Source organism: Centropristis striata, chromosome 18, assembly GCF_030273125.1.
Source record: "Centropristis striata isolate RG_2023a ecotype Rhode Island chromosome 18, C.striata_1.0, whole genome shotgun sequence".
Lineage (NCBI taxonomy): Eukaryota > Metazoa > Chordata > Actinopteri > Perciformes > Serranidae > Centropristis > Centropristis striata.
In genome coordinates this window covers 18,063,262-18,083,224 of record NC_081534.1, presented here as the reverse complement: position 1 = coordinate 18,083,224, position 19,963 = coordinate 18,063,262, and the positions used below count along the sequence as shown (strand labels likewise).

The 19,963-nt window shown below is 38.1% G+C and overlaps 2 protein-coding genes across 3 annotated transcripts in view; both read right to left on the bottom strand.

Annotated features, from left to right (window-relative positions):
* The window catches only part of foxo3b (forkhead box O3b), a 54,497-nt gene extending 48,811 nt beyond the window's left edge, over positions 1-5,686 (bottom strand). The window contains exons 1-2 of the mRNA XM_059355982.1: positions 5,474-5,686; positions 4,400-5,127 (exon numbers count right to left, since the gene is read on the bottom strand). Of these exons, the coding sequence (XP_059211965.1) occupies positions 4,400-4,960 (561 nt within the window). The 5' untranslated portion in view covers positions 4,961-5,127; positions 5,474-5,686. The remainder of the gene's footprint in view (positions 1-4,399; positions 5,128-5,473) is intronic.
* Positions 5,687-10,716: 5,030 nt separating this feature from the next.
* Positions 10,717-19,963, bottom strand: part of afg1lb (AFG1 like ATPase b) — a 57,308-nt gene continuing 48,061 nt past the window's right edge. The window contains exons 12-13 of one of the 2 annotated variants that reach the window (XM_059356214.1): positions 14,616-14,723; positions 10,717-12,985 (exon numbers count right to left, since the gene is read on the bottom strand). In XM_059356214.1, the coding sequence (XP_059212197.1) occupies positions 12,848-12,985; positions 14,616-14,723 (246 nt within the window). In that variant the 3' untranslated portion in view covers positions 10,717-12,847. The remainder of the gene's footprint in view (positions 12,986-14,615; positions 14,724-19,963) is intronic. The other variant, XM_059356215.1, reaches the window with a different exon arrangement.

Here is a 19,963-nt window from a genome sequence, read left to right as displayed (position 1 = left end):
TGGACTTTTCCATCATATTCTTATTTATTGAGATTCACCTGTACCTGAAAATAGCAATCAATTAAACAAGCACATAATGACTAATGTACATGTTCAACTACAACTTTGTTTTCATTGCAACCCCCGGGGGTCCTAAAGAGTAATCTTATGTAGTAACTCTAACGAGTTAAATCAATTTCAGACACCTGTCAAAAGGAAGACCTGCAGCAGCGGCTCACTGTCATGAACTCTGGTGATAAGCCGGAACATGACCGGGCCAATGCACGGTATATGTCTGAACATGTCTGAGCGGGAATGTAAAGCAGGTTGAAAAACTTTAACGGTCAGCTTTAAGAAAGAACTGTATGTACCGTGAATGTGAGTCAGAGTGTTTTTTTGTTTTTTTTAACGAGTGTCAGACATCTGTGTGTTTGCATTTGTGTGTGTGTGTTTATATGTCACCGTGACATAATCAGGTCTTGGCCTGTGATGGGCAGCTGCAGGGAACAGGGAGCCTGTTACAGCAGGGTTAAGTAACACTAGAGTACAAAGTTCACGGTAGCCAGAAATACTTACACACACACATGCAAAAACACACATGCACACTCACACATACACAGACTTGCCCATGAACACAAATACACATAGGTGCACCTAATCTTTCGATTATGCAAAGACACACAGGTGAAAGACACACGCACATACACACACACACACACACACACACACGCACACACACACACACTCAGGGTGTCACAGGCTTGTTTACAGGTGCTATTTTGAGATGCAGCCCGTCACTCCCCCGCCATACCAAAGCTTCTCTTAGCACACATTTCATCAGCTCCGACCCAGACCTGCCCCTCTAGGATCTATAACACAGGCTGTGTGGTACTAAAACAAATTTTAAAGATTTTGATTGGATTTTTGTTCATCATGACTGTTTTGTATCATTAAAAAAACAACGGCGGGGTATCATTTTAAATTTTTCCTACAAGTATTGATTGATTTTGATCCTGGAACTATCTGATCAAAGTATAAATTAACGTGATTGTGAATGTGAGCCCACATCAGAAGCCAGTTGACAGCAAAAAGAAAATAAAAATCAAGGTTGAATCGTGGTTGACATAGTGTACACTGTGTTCTTCATTGTGTTACTATTAAAAGGTTATGCAGTTGCTCGTCTTGGTTAAAGTCAATTTAAGGTGATAAAATATTTCTTTGTGTTATGCTTGGCTGTCTCAACCTACTTTTACCCGGGCTAATGGTTAACTGAGACAGATATGAAATGGAATGACGTAAGTTGGAACCTGGGAGAGAAACCCAGGGGGATTACTAGGATTTGCTCAGCAAATCTCCTCAACAAAGGTGCCCTGGTTGCATGAAACTGTAGGTGTTGCTCTGTGTGGAGGTGAAACCTAAGAGTGTCTGAGAGTGAAATGTAGAGGGAAGGGTCTCTGAAAAGTGTCCTACAGAGGTAGTCCTCTGAACACCTGGCTCTGCAGGCTGGCTTTGGTTTCATAGGTTTTTTTCTTACTAAAACCTAACAGCAGTTTAAGATGTTTGCAGGCCTTAAAGGGATAGTTCTGATTTTTGAAGTGTCAGGTACTTATCCATAGTTAATGTATTACCTACAGTAGATGGCAGTCAAGATGCCCCTAATCGGAGAAGTAACGACACAGAAGCTAAAGAACGTACTGCTGTGAATGGGGGCAGCAGCTAAATGTACTTTAGCCTAGGCCTGTCACGATAACACATTTTTTTAGGATGATATATTTTCCCAGAAACTATCAAGATAAACAATAGTATTGTTGTATCAATTTTGTTTTAGTTTTATAACGATATTATAGCATAATAAGTACATCCTTTTCCACAGCAATGAAGTTTTAAATCTGGAGATTATTAAACATTGGAATTGAAATGTGGAAAAGAATTATTAAAATATCCTAGATAAATAAAACATAAATAAATAAATAACCTACAACCAAAACAAATAAAATAGACTTTCAGGTTCTGTTAGCAATAAACTGCACTGAGATCAACATTATGTGTTATATTATTTTATTATTAAAACAACAACATATAAACAGCTGGAATGGCTGCTTGGGATTTTTTTTTCTTCGGCAATTCGTACTGCCTGTCAAACATTTGCAGCAATACTTTAAACACAACATAAAAAAGCACAAAAAGTCACGCATGTTAACGACAATATATTGAGTCCAGAAAAAAACTATTGAGTCCATTTATATATATTGAACGACAAGTCAATATTGTACTTATCGTGACAGGCCTACTTTAGCCACAGAAATAAAAGCAATATTGGTTTAAGTGTATGCTATATTTAGATTTTTTTTCACTACTTTTCCTTGCCATTAGACAACCCTGAAGCTCTATTCAAAGCCACCAGACTCCATTAACAAAAACATAAATTTCACCTTGCAGAACACGGGAGTTGCTGGTTCACCGCTGTCTCGATTTTTTAGCTTGTATGTGTGATTGCGTGACTTTAGTGTTTTAAGTGGTTCGTTCAAATTCACAAAAGTCACCTAATAACCCAAACAACCTAAACAGTCGAGGCAGCAGTAGACCAGCAACTCCGTTGTTTTGTGAGGTAGAATCACTTTTTTTTCGAATGGAGTCTGCTATGGAGTGGCTTCGACCAAAGCATTTAACGACTTAACTGCCCCCTGCATAAACAGGGAGATAAAGCAATAAGAAAATTCAAAATATTGCATAGTACACTCCTTCTCCAAACTGGGGGCTTGCCGTCCGACATCTATTAAAGGTGGAAAGGTCCATCTACTTTGGATAAGTACCTCATACGACACCACTTAAATAAATCCCGAACTATCCCTTTAATGCAGAGGAACCTGCTTGTCAGTTCAGTGCTGCAGAGATCAATCACCTTGAAGAAAAGTACATAGGCTTTATCTAAACTGTACTCGTTTGTGATACTATCTGTTGCCACAACTCTGTGCTTGAAGAAAAAACAACTAATAATGAAGAGTCTCTTATAAGAAAACTAAAAAAAGGCATGAGGCTGTGAGCTGCAGCTGAGATTTATTGACAGACCATGCGTAACACTAAACCACTGACAGCCTGGCCCTCATGCCCGAAATTCCAGTAACATCGCTGCATGGTGACGGTGAACCCGGCCTTGACTTGGTGGGGCTACAACACACACACACCCCACCTCTTGGTCTTCTCTGAAGCATATCATATAGCAAAACTTGAGAAGGCCTGACAAAATACAGCCTATAGGCTCCACACCCCATGGGACTGGTCCTTCAGCCTCTGATGGGTGTTAATCTCTGCTCTTTGACCTTCTGCGCCTCCCTCCTTCCCTGATTCTTTTGGCGGGCCCCATATGTCTTAAGGGTCACCAGATAGCTGCCTTTAAAAAAAAAAAAGCTTTACCATTAGCAGCACACCTAAACTCACGGCAACCCAGGAGTTATGTAATTCCCCCACGGCAGGATCAGCAGCCTTGGCAGTTGCCTACCTGACCCTAGAGATAGATCACTGCCAAGGTTTACATAACAAATGGCAAACAAGGTAATGCCACTGTGGGTACAGTAGCGTGATGTAAATTTTGCATGTAAATATAACAGCAAAAAAACACAATCTCACTATTCACAACGACAATAAGACTACTGTGGGTGTATCACATGCATTTTTTATATGTTTTTCAGGAGAAATCGTAGGATTCCCACTTTTCCACACAGCATTTGCGTTAAATCGTTTTGTTTACATCCCTCCCCTTGTCCTATTAATGGATTACCTGCTGTTCAGTAAACTCTTATGTAATTGTATCATTCTCTGAGTCTTAAACAGGGTTGCATCACTCAAAATAGGCTACTGTGTTTCCAGACAAACCGGTTACAACGTTTCTGTTTGCTCTAATTCCAGCCATGTGACTGTGACTGTGGCCTCAGAGGAATATTATGCACATAACTCATCAGGGGAAAAAGAAGACAAAGGGCCATGCATCTGATGCGATTTAATCAGAAAAAACTCCACAACCTTATTTGTCTATTAAATGTCTGGCAATGAGTGCAAGATGTCACGTTTTGGTCAATTTATGAGATAATTATGTGTAGGTCACTAAACCCCACGCTGCTTAAAGAGATTAATGATCCTAAATGCCTCCCTGATGTGATTTTTTTCCTCATTTCCTCTGTGTTTTCAGACTGATCTGTAATTTCCATTAGAATGATAATGAGAGGTATAATGAGTGCCAGACTTTCCAAATAAACGCTCGGTAAAAACGCGACTGGTATAAATGTGTGCGTGTGATTGTGTCTGTGTGTGTATGTGTGTGCGTCAGTGGGTTTACAAGCCACATGCTTTTTGTTTTTGTTTTGATGGAGAAAGGAGGGGGGCTGGGTGGTGGGAGAGAGAGAGAGAGTGGGACGACTCTTACCTTCCATCCTGCAGAGCTGTTGCTGTCGCCTTTGTCTTTGAAGTAGGGGATGGATCTCACCATCCAGTCATAAATTTGAGACAGTGTCAGTCTCTTGTCCGGCGCGCTCTCAATGGCTTTGGTTATCAAGTCGGCGTAGGAGAGGTTTCCCCAGGCGTTGCGGCGGGATGATGCTTTCCTCGGGGTCTGCTGCGCGGCCAGGCTGCTGGGGGTCAGCGCGCCAGAGGTGGCAGTCGGGGAGTGCGCGGAGAGCGGGGAGCCTCCGCTCTCCTGGCCGGGGGAGGAGAGCGCTCCATCGGCCACGGGGCTGTTGCTGCTCTGGTCCTCTGCTGCCAAGCCGGAGCCATTCACACTGATGGCCGTCGGGGTGGCACTATCATCTTCATCGTCCTCTTCCTCAGGTATAATATCTGTGTCATTGCTCTCCGGTTTCACCGCGCTCGAGTCTGGTCGTGGCAGCGGCCAGGTGCAGGACCTGGGCCGCTTCTGGGGCTCGAAGTCCGGGTCGATGACCACGTCCAACTCCGGGAGTGGGTCTAGGAGCGGAGCCTCGGCCATCATCTCCTGCTCCGGTCACAATCTCGCCCCCGCTGCCAGGTAATAAAGTTACAAGACAAGAAATGAGGAGCTGTCAAAGTCGCGTCCCATGAATGCGCGCTCCCCTCCTTTGTTGCTATCCACACCAGCGAAGTCCCAACAGGGGCACCACAAACTTACTTATTTAACGCCTGTTGAGGATATAAAGACAAGACAAACGAACCAGTCAGTTAGAGCCAAGTTGAAACACAACGTAACAGATACAACACAGCGGCTGCGTGTGCAGATTCAACCCATTTCTGTCAATGGAGCCTCCACTAACTACTTCTTAGAAATAACAACAAAGATTTTAAATGAAACAAGTCGCCTCTGTGCGCTTGTCTCCAATATAAACACATTAATAGGAGCTATACACAAAATCCCCGTCCTAGTGCAAGGCTCAGAATCCACCCACTGGAGATCAATGGCTGAGGAGAAAGTGCTCAAAGCTCATCTCTCTGGGAAATAAATCCGCTCTCTACACTTTAAATGAAATACCTTGCACGGTCAGCTCTGTGGTACCAAAAAAAAAAAAACCCGAATAGAGACTAGATCCCAGATTGTCCACGGCCACTTCCAGATGCCATCTTGACTCTTTCCTCTTTCACTCCTTAAGTGCGCTCTCGCTGCGATACACAGACAGATAGGATGTATGCAGGGCAAGTCAGTGTCGATGTGGAATAAGACTGCCACCTCACTCCGGGTTACTACTGTATCTCGATTTGCTCTCTCCACACAACGCTGCACACACTCACACACACGTACACACACGCTCACTTACACACATACACACACACTTACGTATACACAGACACGCGCATGCAAGTCGATCAAGGGCCAGCCCCCTGGATCCTGTGCATGGGATCGCCTTTTAAAGAGACACTGCAGTCCAACAGGACGGAGCTGTGTCTGTGTGCAGGTGGAGGCTGGGACACGTCCTGACATGTCGGTGACAGGCACAGAAAAAGAACATCAGAAGAAGAGAGGGAACCATTAAAGTCCAGCGATTTATTAGATTTTGAAATGTTTTTTTTTTTTTTTACTGCCACAGCCACGTTGTGCTGGTAGGATGGTTGTTTACATGTCCAAGTTTAGTTTGCAGGACACATTAAAGTGTAACTGGCACTACAGGTGTGCTACAGGTTCCTACCTCTTCCCTCCCTTTTTTTTTTGAAGCCATTCATTTTGATTTTTGTAAAGTTGCTGAAGTCTGGAACAACATTTTTTTCTTCCTATTATCAAATAATCTATATATTGTTTGGTAAAAAAAAAAGAAGTCAGAAAATAATTTAAAAGAAATGTTTATTCCATAGCCCAATTAAGACATATTTTGTATGCCCAAAAGTCCAAAATTGAAAAAAGAAATGGAAAAAAGTGCAATATAATAGAAGACAAAAAAATCTAATCTCTCTAATCTTCACATTTGAGAGCCAACAATAACTGAGTTTTGGACATTTTTGCTTTAAAAAAATGACTAGCAGCAACTAATTACCAACATTAGTGCCAATAAATTAATCTGAAACTAACTATTTACCTTATACTCCAGTTAATGCAGCATTGGAATAGATGTAATCAGTGGTGTGGCCTCAGTAATTCAAATCCCTGTAGAATTATTATTAATAAATATTACAGTCATTTAATAAATGAAACATTATTTATATTGACAATTATTACAATATAATATTACTCATGTATCATAATATCACATGTGAATTTTAGTCTTTTTAAATTTAATTTGTGCTTTGTAATATATTTGTGTATGTTTAGCAGTGGTGGAAAGTAACTAAGTACATTTACTTAAACACTGTAATTAAGTAGAATTTAGTACTGATTTCAGAGGCAGTACAAAATATAATCAACTAATACCTTATGATGCATTATAATCGGTTAAGCTACCTGGCAGTATATAAAGTAATGGAAAAATTAGCTCCACCTTGACCAGCTGCAACGTTAATGTACTATGCATTATAATTTTTTTTTAAAAGGGCTAAAAACTTTCCTTTTTTAACAAAACCTTTGGTTCCTCCCATCCAGATGTTTTTTGTATGTATGTATGTATGTATACATGTATGCATGTATGTATGTATGTATGTATGTATATTGAAAACTTTTCTTCTGTTTTTAGATGTTTTATCCTTTTTAATCCTTTTTATAATCAGACTGTTATGCTTTTAGCACTTTGAGATTCCCTTGAATGTAAAGTGCATTACAAATAAAATATATTTTTATTATTATTATTATAATAATGCATTCATAATTTTAATGCGAAATTATAATTAAAAATATTCTCAAATGGACCATTCTGCACAATGAGTATACTTTTACTTATTTTTTCCCCCCATTCACATCCCTCTTGTTGCTTCATTGTAATGGCTCATTGTGCCTTTAATCAGCGGACCAGGTTGTCAGTCACGTCTGTCACGGCGCTAAGGCCACGCCCCCTTTCTGGAGCCCGTTCAACTTCGTTCAGGATGACGTCATGTCGTTTATTAGCCAGAGATAAGGGCAGAAATCCTAGCTGGTCCTCCATCCTGTAAGTGATGCTCTGGACCTCCCTCCCCCTCCTCCTCTTCCACCTCCTCCTCCTCTTCTATATCAAAACAGCCTCTTCCATGTCGTCTTTGTTTCCAAGGCTGCCTCCCGTGCAAGGTGCGCGTCCAGATGCGCGTGCTCGCGGTTTCAGTGCAGGAATGCGCGTTCACAGCTGACCATAACAAGGTATCACTATAATAGTACTGCATGGATTTTTTCTGTGTATGTGGTGCTTAAATGCATATTTTATTTTATTTTTTGTATATTGTTCTAGGATATCATATTGTTATTGTTTTTTTTTGGCAAAAACTTTTATTTTATTGAATACATGCAAAATAATACACACAACCCACAACAACATAACATAATAATATAACCTCAGGTTCACATTCACAGTACCAATGCATTCAGAAATAGAAAACAGGTAGAGGGTATTTAGCTTTATATGACACTTTTTATTTTTATTTTTAGGAAACCTAGATTCAGGTTTGTTCTCTATTGAGCTTAATATTTCAATCCAATTTTTCTAAAATAATTTAATTAAATATCATGGAAGAATTGTAATCCAGGTAAAGGTATACATTTTAAATAAATATGAAATGGCCTAAGCTGATTTTGGATATTGGTCCACAAACTTGCAACATGGACAATAGTAAAAACATATGCAAATCTTCATCATTGTGAGAGTGTTCATAATATATATATATATATATATATATATATATTTATCATCATATGATTTTTCATTACTGCATTCACTGATACACATTTAACCAGGCAGATTGGTACAGCACACACAAATTACAGCAGCAGTCTGGAGTGTGTACTGTACAGGATTACAGGCGGATAGTCGCTACACGTACCACATATTGTTTGATGCTTTTTGTTCCCTGCTTCACATCAAAGAGAATACCTGATGCAGCAGTTTGGCTCCTGCAGAGAACTATAGAGTTAACTGCTCGCTGGATGTACACGGAGAGGTCAGGATGTCTGAGTGTGTGTTTGTGTGTGTGCAGAAATACTGTATGTAGCCAACTGTATCAGACTGAGATATTTTGATATATTTTCTTAAAAATCCTTGTTTCCTCTTCAACCAATGAGTAAAAGACCTGCAATGGTTGAAACAGTTTTTTGATTGTCTAGTGACTGAGCCATATAACTAATAACATTTTTTTAAATAATTAAATTCCACATTGCTCCTTTCTTTGTTCACAGGACTGCCTGAAGTACAGTTTTTTGGTTTTCGTTTCTCCTTATCCAGGATTTTCCCTGCCATAATAAGACATTCTGAGCACCCCCTAAGCCAAATGAATGTAAAATCAATGTGGAGAGCATCAAAACTAACTGAATGACTTTTCCCAGATTGGTCCCCAGTTGACTTCTTTCAGCAAGTCTTTGCTGTTCATTTATTATCTGCTCTAGCTTTTCCATATTTTCCTACGCACATATGGTAATAATAATGGACCAAAATAAGGTGAAATTGCATATTTTTACTTGCAGTAACCAGCATCCTACTGAGCACACCATTATTTTTCCAAACCTTATAGACTGTTTACATGATTTTAAGTTTGTTTGTATAGCTCACAACACTGACTTATATTTAACTTTTCATCTGGGTACAGACACCCACCTGCACTTCTAAAATAGTAGGTCGATATGTACTTTTTCCATCTGTCCTGACTGAGTTCAACATGTGTCTATCTGTGTCATGTGGGACAAAATAAGCGTCAGACGTGTCCCCTTCAATGCCCGGCTGCAGTATCTCTGGCATTTGGCTAATTTATGCTGCACCAAGATAAGCCAGCCTCACCCGAGACGCCCCTCTGAGGGCCACAATAGTGTTACACAAGAACACACTCATGCACACACACAGCCCAGATCACTTTGTATTATCTTTCTTTTTCTGGACTCATTTAACCCGACACTTCATAACCTCTTTCAGGTTGGAGCAACACACTTGTACGTGCTCTCTCAGACCAGACCTACTGAAAACAAGACTTTAATGTATATTTTAGGACATCTTGTGAGTTATTACATTACATTACATTACATGTCATTTAGCTGACGCTTTTGTCCAAAGCGTCTTACAATAAGTGCATTCAACCTGATGGTACTAGACTTAGACCACAGGAATCAAGTAAGTACATAACCTCAAGAGCTAACTGTCATCGCTAAAGGAGTGATATATGTTAAAGAAGAAAATAAGAGAAAAGAAGAGCATTTTTTATTTATTTATTTTTTGTTATCCTAAATATAACGCGAAATATTCCTATTTTTGTCCATTTCTGTTCCCATTTTAAATGACAAAAGGAGAAAGAGACAAAAGGTGAAGTGTTTTCCATCTCCCCTTCATCAGCATGGGGTATCAAGACTTCGGTCCAGAGAGGATGGAGACTGCGACCACCCCTCTAAGCCAGCGTGAATCATCCAATTAAGACAATCTCAAAGCGCGGCGGCCATCTCTGTTTGTGTGTGATGTTTCCCCCCAAACAGCATAATGCTCTGATTGGATTAGGGGCCTCCACATAGGGCATGATTGATTTTCCTTTAATTGAGAGTTATGGTGGGATAGACTCGAGGCCTTGCTACCGACTCAAGTGCTTTTTAATGATACACATCATGTGTATGCATCAGTGCACACACCTGCACACGCACTAAGCCATTTACTGTCTCTTAATTATAATGAGATTTCACATTTAATCTGGTGTTTTTGTACTATGCTGCTCACTGCAAACAGTGTCTTATATAACACTCTTGGCTTGGATACTGTAGGTGCTGCTCACTGTTCTGACTGTAGTCGTCAGGGTGGGCTGGTCCAGGCTGGAGTGGTGCACTAGGATGACCTCATCCTTCGATGGACGCAATAACAAACCTTGTAGCAAATAGTTGCCCTCTGCTGCCACCTACTGGCACACAGGAAGAACTGCCAAAACACCACAGACTGAAAAATCTCAACCTGCCCTTTAATTGTAACTAAAATACAGATATAAAACTAGAAAGGTGTTAGTTTGTCTACCAATAATAAGATTATCCTTTAAATTATATTGCAGCTTAAATATTTTGGAGGACAAAATGTTTTTCATATCAATTTGGAGCGAGGATCAGAAAAACACACTGCTACAGAAATCATTATATATCCATAACAGTTGTCGCAATATTAGATTATCACTATATAGTTATCATGGCTAACAGAATTCACAATTACACAATTATTACCTTATTTATAAATAATATGAACACTTTATTCAGCAAATGAATGCCCCACAAAATGAAAGACAGAGCAAGAATGGAAAGAAACAGAAAATGCAGAAAAAACATGAGATTATGTATTATTAACATTTTCTCAATATTTTATTATTTAAATATCATCGTTATCATCAATACTGGTACATCGCTACACACCCCTAATACCTATATAATAATTGCAGTTTTGTGCAGTTTAAAATATTTCGTCATGGCTCAAATATTTATTTATTTTTGTCCCATTAAAAAAAAAGCAAGAAAAAAAAATCTAGGTGAGGCTCCTAAGATGTAAAAACCATATGCGGAAAAAAATGTGACCAAAAATTGTCACTTTTGTTTCACATTTCGTCATCTTTGCAATCAAAATAAACTGCTATGCCTAGCACCCGAAAGGATGTTTTGTGCGTGTTTCTTTTATGTCCATGTGCATATAAAAAAAGTTCCTGAAATGTCTTGTTTCAATAATCCCAAACCCCTTTACAGTTGTTTGTGTTGATAATTTCATTATCCTGAAGTGTTTTACTGCAGCTTGCAGATGTGTACTCTAATGCCTGCAATAATGCAAGAAGACATATTCCCCCTTCCAAGTTATTCAGTGTAAGCAATAGAAACTGTAGTCAAACCATCTTAGTAAAGAGTCAAATTCAAAGACTAATCTAACAGCTACTGAGCCTGGGAATGAATTAAATACATTGCATATAATATCATGCATAACATTTAAAATAATACCAGGTTTTATAGTGTTGAGGTTTAAAGGTATACTATGCAGGAATTGTTGTTTGCTGTTTATAAACATGGCAGTCAAGCTCCTCCCCGGCTCAGATTCACTCTCGTTTTGGACTGAGGTTCGTCTGCTTGGCGATTCGTCTTGTTATACTTAAGTTTTAGTGTTTGCTATTGCTGATGCCCAGAAACAGTCTGAATGCAGCAAAATGAAAAGAAATGAGAAAATACAGACATGGGGTAGACTGCCCTACAAAGCCTAACTGCAGTAGGTACGCAAAGGGTGAAACTTTTTTTTTTTCCCCCAACAATGTAGTTACTGCACTTTGGTTTTGCTGTTAAAGCTTCTAATAGTAATGCACAAACAGAGTGCAGTAACTACAATGTTGTTGTCTTCTTTCAGCTTTTATATTTTGTTTTCAGTGAATAAACATTTTCAAATTGATTTTGTTATAAGTGTATTAAGTGTTTAAAAACTATACAAAGATGTCTGTACTTTAGACTTAATATGATAAAGTAATGTTATATTTTAATCTTAATTTAATTTAATCTCACTTTTTCGCTTAATCACTATCTAGATAATATTTTCCCTATCAAATAAACTTATAATTTCTATTATTCTTGTTTTCACTATTCAACACAATGAAGAAATTCAAGGCCTCACTGTGGTTTTGAGTTGGATTTTGTCGTTACTGCAATTTTTGTATCATTATTTCTCTGAAATAAAGCAAAATTGAAATTTAAAACTTTGTCACAACATAAAACAAACATCAAGGAGTTCATTTTTAGTTATCACTCAATTTCAACCAAAATGTAGTTACCGCAGTTAGGCTTTGTAGAACAGTAGAGTCCCTGCAGACACGCTTCTGTAGTGGGTCATAAATGATGACTGAGAGGAATTACTCTTGTATGAGTCTATAGATTTTTTCCTGTATAGCATACCTTTAATCCAATGCTCAGAGACTGTTATTGTGTCATAAAACAAGAACTGGCTGAGAATATGGAGCCTTTTTCACATTCAGCCACTAGAGGGCGGTAGCCAGCTATTCTGAGGGACACTTGGTGGCTGTGAGCGCCTGTTTGTCTTGTGGTTCTCACATGTTTGGGAGATTTTCATGTTCTTTTAAATAAAAAGTCCACAAGGGGGAGAGAGCACACCTTTTAGAAGAGGACAAAACAGAAACACACATGCACAAGCTGAAGAGAAGTCAAGTCCGGATCGAAAACAGGTGTCGAGTTTTGTTATATATTAACGGCGGATAATAGTTTGTTCAGGGGTCTTTTCTGTTTAAGTCTCATAGTGTCAGTAGTTAGTTGGTGAGGTAATGATTTGTCTGGAGGTATATATGATTATCAGGCAGTCAGCAGTGGATGTTAGGTGTTGGTGTGTTTCTTGCGGTCTCCTTTCATCCAGTACGACTCCGTTTGCATCTCCATCAGTCTGGAGACGGTCCTCTGGAAGGCAAAGATCTCCTCCTCGGCTGTGAACAGAGTCAGTTGCTCTGCAGCTGCCTGAAGAGAGGACACAGCAACATTTACATTAGTTAAGTCATTCAGAAGAAGAGAAGAAAAAAAAAAGAAAAGATATAGGGGTTTACTCTCTGGGAAACTTTTGTATGAACCTAAAATTGAAAAATAAAAAATATATAATAACAATAATAACATTATTGATTAATTAATTATTATTATATAATTCTACTACTACTACTACTATTATTTATTATTATTATTATTATTAATAATAATAATAATAATAATAATAATAATACAAACATGTATTAATAATAATAACAATAATAATAAAACTATAAAAAGCAGCAATTGTTTTTGATGAAAAACACCGACACGTTAAGTTATCAATCCCCCCAAAAAACAAATACCACATTGACATATAATTGTTATTATATCAATAATAATAATAATAATAATAATGATAATAATTCTACTACTACTACTACTACTACTAAATAAAAGGGATATAATTTATTAATCATAATAATGTCAAATGTAATAACAATGAATAATAAATCAATAAATACAATTTATAATAATAATAAACATTTTTTTTTAAGTTGTATTATTATTATTATCGTTATTGTTATTAATATATTTGTGAGGAAAAACAAGTGTTTTTGATGAAAAATACCGACACGTTAAGTTAAGTTATTATCAAGCCCCCCAAAAAGCAGTTTAATTGTTTACATCAAATATTAACCACTATTTGCTGCTGCAGACACGTTTTAATTATGTGTATTATTCTGCAAAGCCCCTTTAATAGATTTGTTATTCACACTCTAATAAACTAATAACTAACAAATTGCCTGCCTTATCCTTACTTAAGTGCAGCTTATGATAATATGACCTGAACTGTCAGTTAAAGAGAATTCATTGCTGAAAGGACATTATGTTTTATTCTGCTGTTTTAACCTCTTACTATCCAAAGACCTTTTTGGTGGTTGTGGGCAGTGGATGTTTAGGGGGAGATAGCAGGTCAATAATAAATGCCACATAGAAGTGGTGAACATCATCTGAAAGATTTGAACCTGAAGATGAATTTGAGTTAAAGCTCAGCACTATGTGTCAAGTTGTTCTGGTCAAAAATATCTAATTAAGATGACTTAATAAGCCTATTATGGTGAATAAAGGGCCATAACATTAGGGTACGCTTTCTAAAGTCCAGTCCATGTTCAACTGTGTCCCAGAAGTTGTTGCAGCAATCTTTGAGTTGATACCATTTGCTACACACATTTGGTGCTCAATAATGCAATTTTATTCATATCGAGAATGGATAAAATGGTCAGAAAAACCCTCCAGAATATCACATCAATATCCCAAGACCTTTGGAACAACATAGAAGAATCCATGCTGAGAAACCCTCTTATTGTCAATATACCTTGGAAAGCTGCATGTCCTCTGAATGCTCTAGGTCTCTAGTTTATGGTTGTAAAGTTTCATGAGGCTGTGATTATCCTGGAGGTCACTGACCTCTTTGAAAATCACCAAAATAGCCTAACTTTGCAGCATTTTTTGAACAACTTCCCGACATGGCTCTATAGATTCTTAGATCTTCTAGTTTCACATGATATCAGTATACACCTTAACTCATCTTGTTGTGTTTGTCTGTCTGCAGATGTAATTTTACCCCGCTGAGGCCCAGGTCATCCAGCAGCTGTCTGTCCCTCTCGTTGTCCCCTCCGCTGTGGACAAACAGCCGATCTAAAGGAGAAGCCGCCAGCAACACCACTCTCACCTGAGACACAGGTCAGAAAACACAGGGGAACATCTAGTTTACTCATAGAGGTCACTTCCTATATCATTAATGATTAAATGTCTGTTTCCTGTGATCAATATTATATTATATTATATTATATTATATTATATTCCCACACCAGCTCCATCCTAACCTCACTTGGTCCCTATGCCAACTGGGTAACACCCACCGCCCATAATCTAGGAGTAGTTTTTGACTCAAACCTCAACTTCGAAAAACATATCAATAAAGTAGTTCAGTCCTGTTTCCTTCAATTCAAAACCATATCCAGAATCAAAAAAATCATTTCCTGCTCCGATTTGGAAAAAGTCATACATACACTCATATTCTCCAGATTAGATTACTGCAACTCACTTCTTTCTAGCATAAACCACAAATCACTCTCTCACTTCCAAATGGTTCAAAATGCAGCAGCTGGCTTCTTACTGGTTTTAACCATTTTATACAGTCTATGGTTTTTACAGACGACAGCACATTATTCCGATTTTAGCTTCTCTTCACTGGCTCACTGTTCGTTTTAGAATTGATTTTAACCCTCTATGGAGTGTTTTTTGTCTTAAAATAGAGTAAATAAACGTAATCTGAAGAAAAAAACTTTGGGAAGATTTTGGGGTTTGTTGTCCATAGGCAACATTGTACCATAACGGTGCACAAGTGAAAAAGAAAGTTTTTAATTAAAAGTTTTATTTAATAAACATGTGTAAAAGATACATTAGCTTCAACAGGGTACAATACATAACATTTTAAATTTAAAACATTATAAAAGGAACTTTTTTAACCAGTTTCTTGTCTGAATGTTGCCTGTAGGCAACATTGTACCATTGAACCAACGACCCATTGAAATGAATGTCTTGAACAGTCTAAGTGTATGAAACTATCAAAAAGGAAGGTTTTTTTCACCCATAAGTAGGAATATATATTTTTCCAGATGGAAAAGGGCCACGAAGGCATGTGACAAATTAAAGCATTGCTCATGGTTCCCTATACTCTTCCCTCTTTTTAAAAGTATCGCATAACTCAAAACATGCATTGTAGAAATTTGACAAAAATGGGTATGTTCCCTGAGGGCAACACCGTACCATAGAGGGTTAACATTTTACTAATCACTTTTAAAGCACGTCAGGGGCTGTTCCAAAGTCGCGGCTCAAAACTAAAGGTATAGGGCGTTTGCCATCAGGGCCCCTCGGCTTTGGAACGCCCTGCCTGAGGACCTAAGGGTCGGTGAATCAGTCAATTCTTTTAAGTCACTTCTCAAAACACAGTTTTACAGACTTGCATTCACGTGATGTTGGTCCTCTTAACTTGTGAGGTAATTTTTCCTCTTCATTGTTGCACAAGTTTTATTCATGCTTGTTCTGTCAAAGCACTTTGTGAACACTGTTTTTAAAGGTGCTATATGAATAAAGGTATTATTATTATTATTATTATTATCATTATTATAATATTAAGTGAGAGCAGTTAAGCATTCATTCAGTAACTGCCTAAAATCACAGTGCTACTACTGTTGACAGTACTACTACAGTTGAAGGAGTTTTATTGAGTCCCTCAGAAGATTTAAGTGCATATCGACTTTTTTTTTAACAAAATCAAATTTCCTCTTTGACACAATAAAGAAATGATTCACAAAATTACAGTTCATGGGAAGTGAACCAGTATGAAGCTGGCACGCAACTTCAGACTGTACTGAAGGCAGTGCAATGCAGCGGTAATATAATACAGTAATAATACGTTTTGGAGTAGTGACTAATGTAATAATTTACCATATCAATTGCAGTGGTCACTACTGTCATCAAGCACTTTACCTTTGTTTTTTTCGGGGCATTTTATGTCTTTATTCTATAATCAACAGCAAAGAGAGGAACAATAAAAGCCCGTAGCTGCATACAAACTGGGCACATTGTGGTTAATGGTCGGCACTTTATTTTCCCTGAGCCACCAGGGAACCCTTTGCGCTTAACATATTCAAATTAAATTAAAAAGCTTAACGATTAATTGATCAATCTTGAATTTGGACCTATTTTTATAATGACCCATCATCCTCGCAGTTGACTCGGGAGGGGTCCCAGGTAAAGAACCCATTGAGAACATAAAATTACTGCTACACTGCTTTTTTTTAAAGGGGAACTTCAGAGGAAGGTATTTTTCAACCGCAACCCAACCGCAATTTATCCTTGTGACTAATGGGGACAACAATTCTCGAAATTGGTTCAGTATTGAGGGAGCCAGGTCAGGAAAACTGACGCACAGTCAATGTACTTCCAAAGTGCTTGTTTTTTTATGGAAGAATTATCCTATCTTTATTCAAGAGCGTAGATTTTCAGTTTGAGAGCATAATTTGTCTTTCTCGTGCTCAGATTTGATCTCCTCATGCTCACATTTTGCGCTCGCACTGAGATTTCTGCTGCTTTCTTTCAAAATGTGTGCGTGCACTTAAAAATCACATGCTTGTGCTCACATTTCTTCTTCTTGGACACAAACATTTTGCTCGCACTCAAATATGTCCTGTGCGCACTCAAATCTAAAGTCTACGCGCTCAGATCTCAACTCTGCGCTCTCAAAACTTTTGTGCTCGCACCCAGAACACGCACGTCCTCTCAGGTTGAGGTGTCTGCTCAGACTGAATGATGTCCCGCCCTGCGCTTAAATTGTGTGTTTCACCAGCCAATAGGGAGACAGCTAGATTGTGGCCCGGTCTTAGGTGCGTTCGCTCGCCCTTTTGAGCGCTCCGTTGGGGCGGGTATATGGTCTGTTTGTAAAACTGCTTCTCTCTTAAAATACACCAATTTACCATATTAGCCAGCTATTTGAATCGTCACCTATTTAAAACGCAGCATATTTATGTAGAATTTATCTTAAGTAGTCCTAAAAAGAATTATGGTAGTTTAGATTATATATATATATATATATATATATATATATATATATATACATATATATATATATATTTTTTTTTTTTTTTTTTTTCATCTGTACAGTGGTGTCACGATAGTCCAGTGGTGAAGTACACTACCATCTGTTGCATTTTAAACCATGGGATGCCGGTTCGCATCCCGTCAGCCGCACTCTTGCTGCATGTCTTATTATGATTTAAAATTTTAATTGATAAATTAATGTAACAGTAATACAATCCGTGTAACCAGCTGATTCTCTTATTGCAACGTGTATCACCGTCCTATTTACGCGGTCAAAGCCAGGGGGCTCATAATTAGGCTAATGTTGGTAATACTTTCACTTTCACAAGAAGAAGACTTTGAGCAGGATTCGGAGCGCGGCAGCGAATGAATGGGAGACAGATGGATGGCCAAAGACCTCAAGTAAGTTCATTGCTAAATGTTGCTACAACTCAAAACACATCGATCATATACAGTAGTTTCAATAACAGTACAGTAATCATTTTGACACTCGTACTTATCAACATATATAGCGGGCCTTCATTGTAACATGTACAACGAAAGTACAATAATTGGCAACGTATGATCGTACCAGCGGCAGGTCGGCACACATAATGATGCGCGAGCTGAAGGGAATCCCCGCTGACGTCACTTCATTCATAATGAGTTTCTGTCCCTAGTGCCGACAAAGGCCCGCTATATATGTTGATAAGTACAAGTGTTTTGAGTTGTAGCAACATTTAGCAATGAACTTACTTGAGGTCTTTGGCCATCCATCTGTCTCCCATTCATTCGCTGCCGCGCTCCGAATCCTGCTCAAAGTCTCCTTGAAAGTGAAAGTATTACCAACATTAGCCTAATTATGAGCCCCCTGGCTTTGACCGCGTAAATAGGACGGTGATACACGTTGCAATAAGAGAATCAGCTGGTTACACGGATTGTATTACTGTTACATTAATTTATCAATTAAAATTTTAAATCATAATAAGACATGCAGCAAGAGTGCGGCTGACGGGATGCGAACCGGCATCCCATGGTTTAAAATGCAACAGATGGTAGCATCCTTCACCACTGGTCTATCGTGACACCACTGTACAGATGAAAAAAAAAAAAAAAAAAAAAAAAAAAAAAAATATATATATATATATATATATATATATATATATATATAAATAATAATAGAAAAAAATATATATATAATCTAAACTACCATAACTCTTTTTAGGACTACTTAAGATAAATTCTACATAAACATGCTGCGTTTTAAATAGGTGACGATTCAAATAGCTGGCTAATATGGTAAATTGGTGTATTTTAAGAGAGAAGCAGTTTTACAAACAGACCATATACCCGCCCCTCCGGAGCGCTCAAAAGGGCGAGCGAACGCACCTAAGACCTGGCCACAATCTAGCTGTCTCCCTATTGGCTGGTGAAACACACTATTTTAAGTGCAGGGCGGGACATCGTTCAGTCTGAGCAGACACCTCAACCTGAGAGGACGTGCGTGTTCTGGGTGCGAGCACAAAAGTTTGGAGAGCGCAGAGTTGAGATCTGAGCGCGTAGACTTTAGATTTGAGTGCGCACAGAACATATTTGAGTGCGAGCAAAATGTTTGTGTCCAAGAAGAAGAAATGTGAGCACAAGCATGTGATTTTTAAGTGCACGCACACATTTTGAAAGAAAGCAGCAGAAATCTGAGTGCGAGCGCAAAATGTGAGCATGAGGAGATCAAATCTGAGCACGAGAAAGACAAATTATGCTCTCAAACTGAAAATCTACGCTCTTGAATAAAGATAGGATAATTCTTCCACAGTTTTTGCCTCCGACAGGCTCAAATTGTTATGATAAGTGAGTGACAACATTATGGAAAGATGGAGAATTCTCTCATAAATGTAAGTGAGAAAGTTGGAGAGAAGAGTGCCAGGATGAGTTGTTGTAGTAAAAAAAGCATAGCTTATTTTTAACTATGAATATTACATTTTACTATAAATATAAACATTTTTATTTTTAAAAAAACACATCAGTTTGTGTTTGCGCATTTCCCAATTGTGCCAACAAAATGTTGAGCAACACTTCATGCAGCTTATGTAGACTTCTTTTGTTGAATATTAAAGCTGACACCAACTTATTTTCATCAACGATTCTATAAAAAACTGTGAATATTTTTCACCCCAGTTGCTCAAAGTCCAGGGTGATGTCTTCGAATGTCTTGTTTTGTCAGTTAAAAAAAGATATTCAATTCAATATGATCAAACACAGAGAAAATGAGGAAATCTCAATATCCGAGACACTGTAAACAGCATTTTCTGCTCACTTTGCATGAAAAAC